Here is a 14,205-nt window from a genome sequence, read left to right as displayed (position 1 = left end):
ACTCTACGGGTGGTTCTATTTTGACGGCAATCTTGGAAGCCCATGTGAATGTTTTTGTGAATTTTAATTCAGTGTGTACTTTTTGCAGTTTTTCTATTTTATTCCCACACACACATATTTGCAAAACATTTTAGAAAAAATGGCTGTGAGTTGCAATGAAAGCAGCAGTGTTTTTCCAGGTTTACCTCAAGGAGCTGCACTCTAGGAAGCCAAAGAAATGTGCCTGTGTGCAGTCAAATGACTTGGGTGAGATGCTCATGTTCTTCCTCTTCCTGGGCAGATTTTGATTCCTTCTGGGTTCTTGGGGCATCTCTCAGGTTGCTTGCCTCATCTGTGCACTTTTGATGCATACTAATGAATTATCTCTGTCCGAATAGAGTTAGGTGAATAAATTGACTGATAAGTGGCACCACTGGCCTGCTCTTGAGGGCAGACCAAGATTCTGTTGAATCAGCTCAATTGGACCTGATAATCCCACGGGTATGATCATTCCGCCAGGGCAGAAGGTATTTTTCCCATGCATATTCAGTGCATTTCATGGAATAGATGCAATTTTTATATTCAACAGTGACTAGGTAGGCTTAGCACTTTCTGTCCCAACTTCCTCATAGCGGAGACTGATCATTCTTGCCCCCAACTACTTTAAAATGTAACGGGGACTAGCGATGCTTCTAAAGAACTTTGATCGGGGCGCCTCGGTGTCTTAGTGGGTTAAAGCCTCTGCCTTCGGCTCAGGTAATGATCTCAGGGTCCTCGGATCAAGCCCCACATCAGGCTCTCTGCTCAGCGGGAAGCCTGCTTCCTCCTCTCTCTCTGCCTGCCTCTCTGCCTGCTTGAGATCTCTGTCTGTTGAATAAACAAATAAAATCTTTAAAAAAAAATAGAGCTTTGATCGCCCACTCAGGTGCTCTGTAAACTGTCCCTTGGAACATCACATAATTAATGCTACTGATTTAATGAGAAATTAAGAGCAGATTATGTGGTTTAAAATGAACTATCTTTAGGTATTGTGTTGGTGACCCTTTGATAGACTCCCTTTTGTTGATTCTTGTCAAGGTGATAGTTCTAGGGGAGCCCATCAATTGTAACCACATTGACAGTTTTCCTTTGGGCTTTATTAACTGGAATAAAATGCAAAGTTAATCTTATTACTAGTGGGGCACCTGGGTGGCTCAGTGGGTTAAGCCTCTGCCTTGGGCTCAGGTCATGATCTCAGGATCCTGGGATCGAGCCCCGCATCAGGCTCTCTGCTCAATGGGGAGTCTGCTTCCTCCTCTCTCTCTCTCTCTGCCTGCCTCTCTGCCTACTTGTGATCTCTCTCTCTCTCTGTCAAATAAATAAATAAAATCTTTAAAAAAAAAAATCTTATTACTAGTACTGCAATGGTTGCCTTTGTCCAGAACATTGAGCAAATACAAGCTGATTCAAGCTTTCTCTTATTAATAGAAAGGACAGAATTTTCTCTTGTCCTTATCATAAGTAGAATTAGTAATATGAGGAAGGAATTATTTAGTATCCACTCACAGCAATCTGGCAGGGGTTTGATTTGTGTTGCTTTTTAAAGTTTGTTTAGATTACTCCTCCAAAATATGCTCGGTATATTTCTTCCTTTATCTTCAGTTATTCAACAACAGGTGAAAAGCTGCACATCTCAGTAATTTTTTTTTTCCAAAGGAAATCAGCTGAGTAAGGAGGAAAAGAAATCAGATCATTTATAGTTGTCCAGGGTTATATAATAATTAGCCAGTGCTTAGGATACATATTCTGATTCCTATTATCTGAGGCTCCCTGCAGTGTGTGTCTTGTTTATTTTAGATGTTTTCTTTCAAATGCTATTTTCCCCACTTCTTTCTGTTTAATAGTTAATAGTTAAAATAGTTTCCTTGGTGAAAGAGTGGGCTAGAACTTACAAAAGAGTCAATTTTTAATTTTCAGTGATTTATGGTTCCAGATTGAATTGTATATTTTAACACTAACAGTGCAGAGAGAATTCCTATGGATGTCAGGAAATTTCCTGTATGTACAACTAGAAATGTGGTCTCACCACAGAAAACCGGTAGGGCATTTTTGTCAAGTATTGGAAGGTGGGGAAAAGGCATACATGGAGCAAAATAAAATCTGCTAAAACTACTCTGTTAAGTTTTATGACTATATCTGCAGATTTTAAAAAACATTCCAATACATTTTTTTTTCCTTCCGGCAAACTCTATTTTTGTAACTTAGCTCCTCGGAATGAGAGCATCCCTGTTCCACATCTACTCTTCCATCCTAACGACAACTAATTAAAACACAGAGAGTGTGTGTGTTGTATGCCTTACGTTGCTCTGTCAGAAGTGTCTTATGGTAGGGTATGAGGAGTGTGAGGTGAACTTTATGAACACTAACAGCCGTTCCCACAGTATTTTACTGTTCTGACCACGTACAGGCAACCTTTTAAAGCTCAGGACCGCTGCCATCATAGTAGGACCTGAAGGATGGTAAGCAAGTGATAAAACCGATGACCCATGTTTACTCTGGTGAGGTAGATGAAGACAACAAGATAGATGAAGACTTCTGAGTAGTCAGGGATGGCCAACTGTGCTGCCTTTGTCTGCTTTGTCATTTTTGCCTTCTATGCCCGCCCGGTTAATCTTACATTAGGACTGATTTCACTCATTCCGCGTGGAAGTTTTTCTAGTCTGAGGAAGCTATGCCATGGCTAGGAAGGAAGCATATATCCACGGTTCTTCAGATGGACACACACAGGAAGCAAGCACGTGTGTGTAAGATGTGTGTTAGCGGCATTCATGAGGCTTTAAAGCAAGCGTTTTCCAGGTACCTCCTTCATTCAGTAATGTGGAACCAGAACTAGGAACGGTTTTCCCACACCCCCCAGGAAATGATGCAGGAGTCTGGTGGATATTTCACACTGTCTTCCACGGGTACATTTTGTCTCTGCAGTGTGTGTAGAACAGGTAGCGAAATCAGCCTCATTGGTTGTCTCCATGTTTCCTTCTCTCCTCAGATGCAGACAGACATGCCGAGCTATCTGGAAGTCCACTGAAAAGCAAAAGCACTAGGAAACCTTTGGCATGTATCATTGGGTATTTAGGTGGGTATTTTCTAATAGAAGGAAAATTTCAAAGAACAATTTTTGTATCTTACAAATATCTGGCTACTCTAAATCAAGAAACTAAATCTTAAACTAAATCTTAGCCTTTCAAGTAGCTGAAATTGGATGCTTTCACATGTATAATCAATTTATTTTGTTTTAGAAGCTTTTATTTGTTATTACCAAAACATATACACATAACATATATACAAGGTTATGGGTGTGTTTACTTTTCAAAAAAAAAACAATAAAACATGTAAAGTATATTTATGGATATAAATACAGTTTGAGCAAAAAGAGGAAAATAAGAATCACTAGATTATTATAAGATGAATATTCTTAATGTTTTGATTCAGATCTTTCCACTTGGCTTTTAATGAGATAAAACTCATTCCAATCTAACTTAAAAAAATATTTATAGTTTTGATGTTCCAATTAAGGTTATTTTGAAAGGGGAGCATTTGTATTGCTTTCTGGTTTTTACCATCTTATTTAACTTGGAATTCACCAAAGATAATGACTCCGTATCTGTGTTGAAATATCACCATTAAGAAGAGTATTTTTTAAAATGACTAGGCAATAACACTGTTTTTGGTTTTTGCAAAGTTTTAAGATAATTTACAAAATAATCATTCCTAAAATGGTTCCTGATCTACCTGGAAGCTACACTGACACGTTTTTAGTGCTTCTAATATACTTGCTTTTTCATTTTCTGGGTAAAAGTGAGAGGTGTACTCAAAGTTGCAATTGAACCTTATTGCTCTGTCAGAAAGATACACAGTTATGAAGTGTTCAGACTCTAGACACACTTAAAAATTAAAGTGTATCCTTGAACTTGGTATATTATCTGGTCTTCATCAGAGCATCCAAAAGTCAGAAACTCACAGCTCCCTCTTTGATTTTACTTGGTCACCTGATTTCTCATTTTATTTTCCAGGGCCTAAAGAGTTGCTTTGATAGCCCCTAGAATATTCCCTCATTATCATAGGTAGGACGTAGGTATGTCATGGTGACCAAGTCCTTGAAGTCTGCTATCTGTATTCCCTTGCAGGACCTAATCCTACAAAGCCCCTTCCCACCATGCAAGGACAAGTCTCTGATCATAAGAAATAGAATATAACATCACATATTAGTCAGTCATTCTGTGGGTAATTGTGTGTTTCTCCTGCAGACAAATTGGTCTCTTTGCCTTCCTGGTAAGCCCAAAGCTGTGCTATTCTTACCCTAGCTGAACCACATCCCCACCTAACATATTTCTGAGTATTTACTATGTACAAGACACTATGCTAAGTGATTTGGAGGAACGCCAAGATGAATTTAGACTTTGCCCTCAAAAGTTTTAGTCCAGTGGGGAAGGCACACAGGTAAGGACAATTAAGCAAAGGATTAGCTCCCATAAAAGAATGAGAGGTAATATTGGACACTTGAAAGAAAGAAGAGTTATTTCTGATGAGATTTGGGGCAGCCTACATGGAGAAAACAGTATTTGATCTCACCCTTGAACAATAAGTAGTATTTAAATAGATAGAAAAATAGGAAAACAATATTTTTTCCTTTATGAGACCAAGAGAACTTGATGAACAAAGGCTTTCCTGAGTCCAAAGCCTGGTGTCTGGTTTGGGTGGAGTATAGTGTGGAGGTTCTAATGAAAAAATGGGGCTGGCGAAGTTCCAGTCCCATGTTGGAAAAAAATATATCATCACTGTGTATTGGTTAGCACTTGATCTGTTCCTCAATTCTGGCAACTGTAGATTTTTGACCAGACTAAGTTATAGTAATTCTAACAATCCTAACAGCCTTTCCTAAATTTCGGGCAATGCGCCGGCTACCCTGGCCCTCCCCTGAGAAGACAGGGCGGCTCGTGCACAGGTGGTGGCTCCAAATCAGGGAGCAGCCTTGGCTTTGGACAAGACATTGCCCAGTAACAGTAACAGACTGAGCTCCTTAACTCCAGTTCCTGCAGACTGCAATTTCTGCCCATCTGCTTTATCCAAAAAGTGCAAGTAATTCTAGGCTATGTGGCTGACAACAGCATACTTCATGTAAACACACACATCCCACGTGCACATCACCATTCTGTGATAGATCCTCCATCAAAGCTTTTCTTCTACTACCTCTTGAGTCTAGAATTTGGAGTTTGGTGTCAGGTCACAGCTACATCAAAACGTTCTGGACTGGGAGTGATTAACCCTGGCCCTGTACCCTCCTCGCAGAGCCAGAGGAAGAATCCTGCTTTCCAGAAATCTCTCACACCCGAGACCTGCTGCATTCTCCATTTCTGGTCTGATAGAGCACTGAGTTTGTTTTCTCGGAGGCTACTTCTCCAGATAACCTTCCGATTTCTAAAACCTTGAAGACTTAGCTGCCTTATTCCCATAGTAAATCTGGGCTTTAGTGACCCTCTGAAGTGCAAGTGGCGTTTTTTGTTGTTGCTTTCGTTGCTTGTCCCCCCAACGGTGAAGCTCGGAGCTCAGCAGAGGAAGCCACAGCTCACTTTTGATAAGTAAAGCCATGGTAACAGCACTTGAAGCTGATTCATTATGCAAGTCCTTGGGAAAACAGGCTGGGGCATAAGGAACTGACTCTCAAGCTCATTAAGAAGTAAGATGTGTGCTTATTAGGCCATGTAAGTGCGCACAGAGGTTTTTAATACCATGTTCTGAGTTGAGAAACATTTTCTCCCCCTGCCAGAGATCCATCCTTCGAAGAAACCTAATGTAATTCGAACTACGCCAAGCCTGCAGACCCCCACTACCAAGCGGATGCTAGCCACCCCGAATCACACGTCTCTGAGCATTTTGGGGAAAAGAAACTACAGTCATCACAATGGCCTGGATGGTATGTAAGCCCAGGAATCCCGGGGGCTGAGCTCGTAGGCCAGGGCCTCTCTACCCTTGTCCACTCAGAGCATGTCCTCTGCCCAATCCAAGACGTGTAGCAAACAGGTTCTTCTGGCCTCTCATTGAACTGAATGTGCGGTGAGGGGATAAGAGAGAAGGCTGCCGTGTGCTGCGATGAAGACATTTTGCCAAGTGATATGACCTCACCTTCTCCTCAGAAGGGACCTTTTGGCCCACATTCCCTGTGAGGAGGCCTGTGTGGAGAGGAAATCTGTATTTATCAGGTTGTCTCTGCTGGGTGATAATGTGTTTGCTGGATGCCCGCTCACTGCTCATTTATGTTTTCTTGAGCAGAAGGGACAATTTCACCTTACGTCTGAGGCGGCATGCTCTCTGGGCGGTCTTCAGTGTTCTGTGGATCATTTTGGATTTCGCATCTGTTCCTTACCTCTTTCATCTTATAAGATTTTTTTTTTAATTGCTCAAGAGTGCTACAGGTCATGAAGGGAATTGCCTGGGTGATGTCTTAAATACAGAAATAATAATTTGTTTGAAATGGGAAAGCTGAGAAATATCATCTCTTATCCCAAGTACTTCCCTTGGGATTGGGCCACATTATGACTCTTCAGGTGGAATTGAATTATCTTCCCATTTGGACTATAAACACAAGCATAATAAATCATCCAGGCAGTGTATATTGTCCATTTCAATAGGCCTAGGATTTGAAGCTGTCTTGGTGGTTTAAATGTTGGCATTTATTTATGAGTAAAACTCTCTCCAGGCTTTTCATGTCTTCAGGGCCTCTAAATTCCTTCAGTGACAGTAAATTAGTTATAATGAGGCCCTGGAGCAAGGATGTGAAATGGACCTCCTAGTAATACTTTCCCATGGTTGTTTTCCTTCCGTATGACTTTTCATGGTCATAGTGATGTCAAAATGAATAAACAATTGAGGGTAAAGAGTTTAATTTGCATTTATGGGATATCAGTGTTGTTACAGATATGGCTTTCAAGAATTTAGCTACACAGTAGTCTTGCAGAAATACTTCTTTGCTAACAAGGACATGACATTGGCCATCTTTGCCACAATACATCCGATATCTAGACAATAGAAGACTAAGGACAGATTGTGTCAAGACTTCTAAATTTCTAGACTGGATTTCTTCCCAGCTTTTCCTTGCCCACAGCCTGGGGCTTTTGGATTCAGGCTTAAATGGAATCAGGAATCTTTCTTTTCCATGTTATCACCTCCCTGGTCTCTGGAGGTCTGTACTGTCCAACCGCAGGAAACAGAAATAAAGTTCTGGTTCATATATTTACACGTACAATACACATGTTAGGGTAAGGTGCGACTACAGTTGGAAGAGCTACTATCTTTTTCCACTTGTGCCCTACGGTCACAGTCACTCCAGGCCCCAGCCCTAGCTCCACAGGACAGCTTGCATTGCTCTTTCATCACAGGTACCTATCCTTAGAATTTCTAAAAAAGGCCACCTCACGGTGTCCCCTCTCTAGGGCTGTTTGTCTCATTTCCTTCTAAAGATTGTTGCTGCAAGGTCATTGCTTCTCTGCTCCGAATGGGAGGAGTGGCCAGGGCAGGCAGTGAATCCCTGGGGTTATGTTAACTGAGACCTTCAAACTTGTTGAGGAAAAGACATCCATCTCATTTTCTGAAGAGACTTAGGGGTTGAAACACTTCTTTTGGGGGGCCGGGGTAGCTCAGTTGGTTGGGCGCCTGTCTGCCTTCAGCTCAGGTCATGATTCCAGGGTCCTGGGATTGATGTCTGTATCAGGCTCCCTGTTCAGTGGGGAGTCTGCTTCTCCCTCTGCCTCTGCCCTTCCCCACCCCCCCCATCTCTCTCTCTCTCAAATAAATAAATTAAAAGAAAGAAAGGATGGGGGAGAGGGAGGGAGGGAGGGAGGGAGGGAGGAAGGAAGAAAAACCTTTTTCTTCACACCCTTCTGTCTTTGCTCTCCCGGCTTGGTATGGAGAGGAAGGCTGATGACATGTTACCTTCCCTGTGTTATCTCATTTGATTCACATAACAGAAGGTTCTAGGACATCAGGGAATTTAACTGTTTTCATAACATTGTATTTCTACTGCTTAGCACAGTGCCTGGAACTTAGGAGGTGCTTGATGTTATGAGTCAGCAAAGTAGAAAGCAGAGAAATTACAGCTAATTTAACTTAAGAAGTCAATAGGACAGGTATTGGAGGACAGGAGAGGTGAACAGGAACATGGTGCGGGGCACAGGAAGCGGCCGCCATCCCCAAGGATGGGGATGAAGTCTTGGGGGTTCTTCCTTCTGCCGGAGGCTCAAGGAGGCGGGAGGAGCGAGAACTGAGGCCCCTGAAGAAAGGCGCTGCTGGCAGTTGCAGGTTTCTTCCAGGTGTGACGAGGCTGGTTCCGGAGCGAGAGGGAAAGCGGGGAACGGAATAAGCATCAGAGGGCCGTGAGGCTGAGGGGAACAGGACAGAGGGAAGGGTCTTCTCCGGCCTCCTGCCGTGCCGGCTCCCTCTGGCGCCCCCTGCTGGCGCATCAGAGAGTCGTATGGCCGAAGAGCCGTGCGTCTGCAGGGTCCCAGCGTCTGCAGGGTCCCAGCCCCCGCATCGCCTAGGCTGAGTTTAGATGGATGGATGCGGGGCCGAGAGACAAATGTGATGGAAACACACACTGCAGAACATGTTCCCACTTCTGTATTCCCGGTGGAGCTTTTCCTTGGGATCGGGTCTGTTTCTTATTTCCTCAGGATATAGGATCCAGACTAAACCTGAGTTTTCAAGGTGAACTCAAAGGACTAGAAAAAAATATTAGGCTGATAGTGAGTTTTCATTGGATAGTCAATACTATTCCAGTCATTTACTGGAATTGATGAATAAAAATCCATGGAAAAGCCTCGCCCTGTGTGATCCAGTCATAAAATCAATTAGCGTTGCTACTTAATTATCAACATGTCCAACAGACAAGCACACCAAACAGGATGTTGATGAACAGAACCAATTTAACTGGAAAGAAAATCTGATTGTGCGGAAATATCCAGGTCTCTCGGCTTTAGGGCTTCCTGTCCCCTTCTCAGTGGCTCGCCCCCTGCACTCAGCCTCTACCTCCAGTTGGAGGTTCACAATGATGGGAAAAGAGGCTCTGGATTCCTGTTGGTAGAAAGGATTTTTACCTGATGTTTAAAAAAAAAAAATGATGGACACATTCTTATCATCTTCCTCAAAGTCACTGACTTTCGTCAGGTCCTGGCCCCTTCCTGGTGGTTGGGAGTCAGCCCTCTGTGTCCTCTGTTAAGTGTAACCCACAGCCCCAGGCCACACATACCCCTTTGTGACAGCCCTACTGGAACTTAAGTTTCGAAGGTGAAAACAGAATCTACATACATACGAGGGCTCATTATTTGGGGTCAGTAATGACAGGAAAAATGAAATTTCAAAACAGAGATCTACTTAGTCCCTTACCAGTCTCCTACACCTTATTCTTTCCTGTCAAGCTATTGGTCCACTGGTGTGCCACATGCTGTCATGTGCCTTCCAAATCCTGTGTCCTTTTCTGACTCACGGATGCTTTGACGATGTTCTTATTGCCAGCAAATCAAGAACCTACCGCATTTGACGCATTTGGTTGACTCTGTGTGTCTGTGGATAGCAAAGGCCCTGAAGTCAATGGGGATAGGAGAGCAATTACTGGAAGGTCTTTCCAGTCTGAGAGCCCAAAAGAGAGGGCAGCAGGGGAAATGGAATTTATCTGTGCCATGGGGGAAAAAAAGTACCTCCCAGTGTTTGGAATCAGGTGGGATTAACTGCCAACTTCCCTGATTACTTCCTGTGTGGCCTTGGGGTGAATCACTTAATTTCTTTAAACCTGTTTTCTCCTCTGTAAAGTACAAATTTCATTTGCCTTAATGGAGTTGTGATAATGGTTAAAAATATTTCACCTACTTTAGACCACTTAATCTCCCAAACTCCCTATGAGGTATGTGTTACAATACCTCATAGGGAATTTAATAGTGAAAAAACCCAAGCCCAAAGAGGTTAAGGGATTTGCTTACAGCCACTCTGCTAACTAACAGCAGAGATGAGATTTCAGCTCCTATCCAGGGTTGTTTCCAACAGGTGAATAAGGACCCAGATTTGTGTGCTGAGTACAGCAAGTACCTGGGAGACATTTATGTTTTCTGTGTTTTGGAGATGGGTGTGTGTTTGGAAATACAGAGAGGAATATAGCAGGTATTTTTCTGTGCTTAGCCTGTGAGTTGTAAGCCAGCGTTGTCTGATTAAAGCTGTCCTTCCATTTCCTGCCTCTCTGAAGCTCTTCTGTCCATAGCGTACCCCGTACTTTTTCTGGAATGGAGAGCATAAGAACTTTATTAGTGTCGGAGAAAGAGGAGGAAAAAAGAAATAAGAGAAGATTCACAGAATCACCTAAAGGTGAAACATGTTTAAGTTAAATTATATGGTACCCAGCATCGACTCTGATTCATGGTAGATATTCACTAAGTGCAAAGAATCTGTTGCCTCCACCCTTTATTTATTTTTTTAAAAGATTTTATTTATTTATTTGACAGACAGAGATCACAAGTAGGCAGAGAGGGAGGCAGGGAGAGAGAGAGAGGAAGAAGCAGGCTCCCCACTGAGCAGAAAGCTCGATGCAGGGCTCGATCCCAGGACTCTGGGATCATGACCTGAACCAAAGGCAAAGGCTTTAACCCACTGAGCCACCCAAGAACCCAGGCACCCCTGCCTCCACCCTTTAAAGGAGCTATTACTAAAGTTTTATTTTGAAAATTGTTAAGATATCAACCAAAGTTTTTGTAGTCATATGTGGACTGTATGTAAATAAAATGTCAACACTTTTCTTATAACCACATTTATATTTTTACCTAAAAATATGATTTTCAAAAAATGACTCTTGGGTTTGCTTGAAAGTAAATGGGTATGTTCCAAAGCATTTTTGCACATTAGAAGGGCCCAGTATCTGTAAAGAGAAATCGCCTTTGATTAAGTTATTTGAAGTTTCCTGAAGACAGAAAATTAGTTTGATAAAGAGGGCTCCTGCAATCAGAGACCCTACCGGAGAGGGGAGGGAACTTCATCATCCTGGGACAGTAGCATCTTCTTCAGAGGGAAGGCTGAGTCAGTAGAAGTCCAGGGAAGAGAGGGGCAGATGGGCTGTTCGGGCATCTCTCATCCCCTCCTGACCCCTTAAGATAATGCCCTGGTCCTCCCTGCCCATCAGCACGTCTACTTTTCCATAGCCCAGGTGCCCAGGGACAGGGTGATCACCTGCTATGTCTCTGTCTTTATCAAATGGGGACCCTGGAGAGCAACTTCTGTTTGTAGTCATAGGACCGAGGGGACATCAATTGGAGGTGTGCCCTTCTCATATTTTTCTGAGATGATATGGTTTTTGTCCCAGGGGTACTACCGAAGCAGGACTCAGTGTCAGGAAAACCAGAGCAACTGACTCAGGAAAGAGGTGAGTTTTCAGTGGGACAGAGTCAGGACACCTGAGCCAAGGAAATTGATGAATTGTACAATAAACTCCTTTTTAATCTGCTTTCTTCTGGCTTATTTCCCCTGGGGTGTGTGAATACACTGTAGATCTAAATTTCTTTCCTTATTTGTTTTCCACATTGAGTAATATCATTTTTCTGAGTCCCCTCTGAAGAGGGTATCCAGTGTGGATGCCTTTAAGTACAATATTATGATCTGGGGTGTGAAGACTGTCCTTTGGATGACTTGTTTCTGAATCAGTGATTCAACAGCTCCAACTGTTCGCCTCCCAACTCTGAGAAATGGGTGGTGATGAGGCCCATTGTACCAGTGAGAGAGCTCTGGGAATGCATCTGCTGTCTTCACAAATCCCAGTAAAAATAGACCGCCAGCAACAGCTGATGGCATTCCTAGGCATGCTTGGGCCCAGGCCGCCTTCTGTCAACATTTTTATATCCTTTCAAAAAACTACAGTTTTTTGTTTTATTTTTTAATCTTCCAAAATATTGTTGGTGGAAGAACATCGAGGGCCCCTGGACTTGCCTCTGATCTCCTTGTCTCAAGATGTAACGTTACAACCTGGTTTCATAGATAAAGTGACTTTGAATTTTTTTTTCCAGTATTTTCTAATGGTTCATTATGGCCCCAGGGTTTATTGAATGTGAAGTAATTATAGCAGAGTATCTAGTATATCTAGAGTTTCAGGACTTCAGTAAGCATTATGTGAGGGCAGCGGATGTTCGCTCATACTGTGAAGCCACAGGGGTGGTGTTGTAGAGAAAAACAGACCCAAATGCATTAGGCATGAGTAATTAACAACTTGGTGTTCTGGAATATTCTGGAAGGATGCCATATGGGTCACCCTTGGGACTGTTCCTGGACTTACTAACATCAGTTGCTCCCAGAGAATACTTTTATCCTGTTCCTGAGGGATATAGTAGTGTGTGAACCTGGAAGAGGTCTAAACATGACACCCTCTGAGCCATAGAAGCATGACAGAAGTCGATGGTAGTTGCTCAAGGGTCCCCCTCAATAAAGTGTCTTTGTTTGCCTGCAAAGAACATTAGAGAAAACATTTTTAACCAACCTCTTCCAGTGTATTCCCATTCTCATTGACGTGTGGAGGGTGAATCTCTGAGAAAGAAAATAAACCTCTAACTCGAGAGCAATGTCCTAGGTTTTTTATGGGGAAGAGTAGATAGTTGGGAAAGGAGAGCGAGGAAAACAACAGAGGAAGGGGATTCAGTCCCTGAGAAACAACTCTTCCATAGAAGTGTGGCCCATCCTTCCAAAGAGCTGGCACATATGTCTGAGAAAGCCCTTGAGACATCACTATTAGACCTTGATGCCCCGGGGAGGTCAAAACCAACTCCAGAAACCACCTGATTTAGGTTTCCTTCTGAGCGGTCTTTTTGGGTCCCAGTGTGGAAGTGAGAAGTATTCTGAATCTGGAGGCCCCCCAGGGCAGTGGAAATGGAAAGATTTGTCACAGTCTAGTTGATTCGGGGACCCCTCACTGGGTTCATTTTAAGCTTCCCAACCTTGTTCATTATTATTTTCTTTTCCTGTTTCCTGTTTTTCCTTCCAGATGACTGAGTACTCTTTAAGCTCAGAAAACATCTGAGTTATAATCTATGCATTTTCCTCCCTCAACCAAATATTTATTTTTATCAACTATTATTTACATATAAATGAATGCAAAAAGTAATTAATGTAAAACTGAGGAGCAAGCTTGAAGGCAACTTTGTTAAATGGAGGTGCCTGAAGAGGATAATCTGAGAAGACTGTTTCCATGACAGTCTGATTGCAGCTTCCCTGAGTGCCTCCGGGAGCCCCTCCCCAGGGCAGCCAGGGAGCAAGGCCTAGAGTGAGTCCTGGGGAAACAGGGTTGACCACATTCAAGGCATCTGGCATCAGTCCACAGAAGAAAGGATCAAGATATTGGACATTGGACCTCTTGTGCTGGTCCTCCGATTTTCTTTCTTCTCTCCACTTCTCTTCTACCATGTTTTCTCTCTCTCTCTTTTGCTCTCTTTTCTGGGAGGCTCAATTTTATATTCCAACCAGATTTGTCTATTTTTCCCTTTATTCTGTCAATTTTTGCCTCAGTATTTTGAAATTCTGTTATTAGTGATATATGTAATCAGAACTTTTATGTCTTTTTTACCTTTTTATCACTGTGAAATAATTCTTTTTAGCTCTGTTAGTACTCCTTATCTTGAAGTCTATTTTGTCTGGTATTAATATGACCACACTAGTTTTTTCTCCTGTTCTTTTCAGAGTTATTTTTAAATAATTTTTGCTAGGTTTTTTTTTTAAAGATTTTATTTATTTATTAGACACAGAGAGAGAGATCACAAGTAGGCAGAGAGGCAGGCAGAGAGAGAGGGGGGAAGCAGGCCCCCTGCTGAGCAGAGAACCCGATGCGGGGCTCTATTCCAGGACCTGAGATCATAACCTAAGCCGAAGGCAGAGGCTTAACCCACTGAGCCACCCAGGCACCCCAATTTTTTTCTAGTTTTATTAAACTCAGAATGATTCTTCCGTAGTATTTCTAAAGCCAGCACCTGTTACTCCAGCAGATTTTTAAAAATCTAAAAAAGTTATTTTCCATTATCATTTCTTTTTAAAACAGCTTTATTGAGGCATAATTGACATTCAACTACATATATTTCTTATTTTTAAACAGGATTTTATTTATATATTTATTTATTTTAGAGAGAGAGAGTGCGCACCTGTGCTCATGAGTAGGGGGAGGGGAGGTGGGAGAGGGAAAGA

General features: G+C 42.5%; 1 protein-coding gene across 2 annotated transcripts in view; it reads left to right on the top strand.

Moving 5' to 3' along the window:
- MTA3 (metastasis associated 1 family member 3) overlaps positions 1-14,205 on the top strand; it is a 161,638-nt gene that overhangs the window by 139,842 nt on the left and 7,591 nt on the right. For both annotated transcript variants that reach the window (XR_006386011.1, XM_044261670.1), the window contains exons 15-16: positions 3,005-3,091; positions 5,783-5,929. Coding sequence is in view for 1 of the 2 variants with exons in the window: in XM_044261670.1 (XP_044117605.1) it covers positions 3,005-3,091; positions 5,783-5,929 (234 nt within the window). In the remaining variant the exon portion in view is untranslated. The remainder of the gene's footprint in view (positions 1-3,004; positions 3,092-5,782; positions 5,930-14,205) is intronic.

Source organism: Neovison vison, chromosome 8 (assembly GCF_020171115.1).
Source record: "Neovison vison isolate M4711 chromosome 8, ASM_NN_V1, whole genome shotgun sequence".
Classification (NCBI taxonomy): Eukaryota; Metazoa; Chordata; class Mammalia; order Carnivora; family Mustelidae; genus Neogale; species Neogale vison.
Note: the sequence above shows the minus strand (reverse complement) of the source record. Positions and strands in the feature narration are given on the sequence as shown.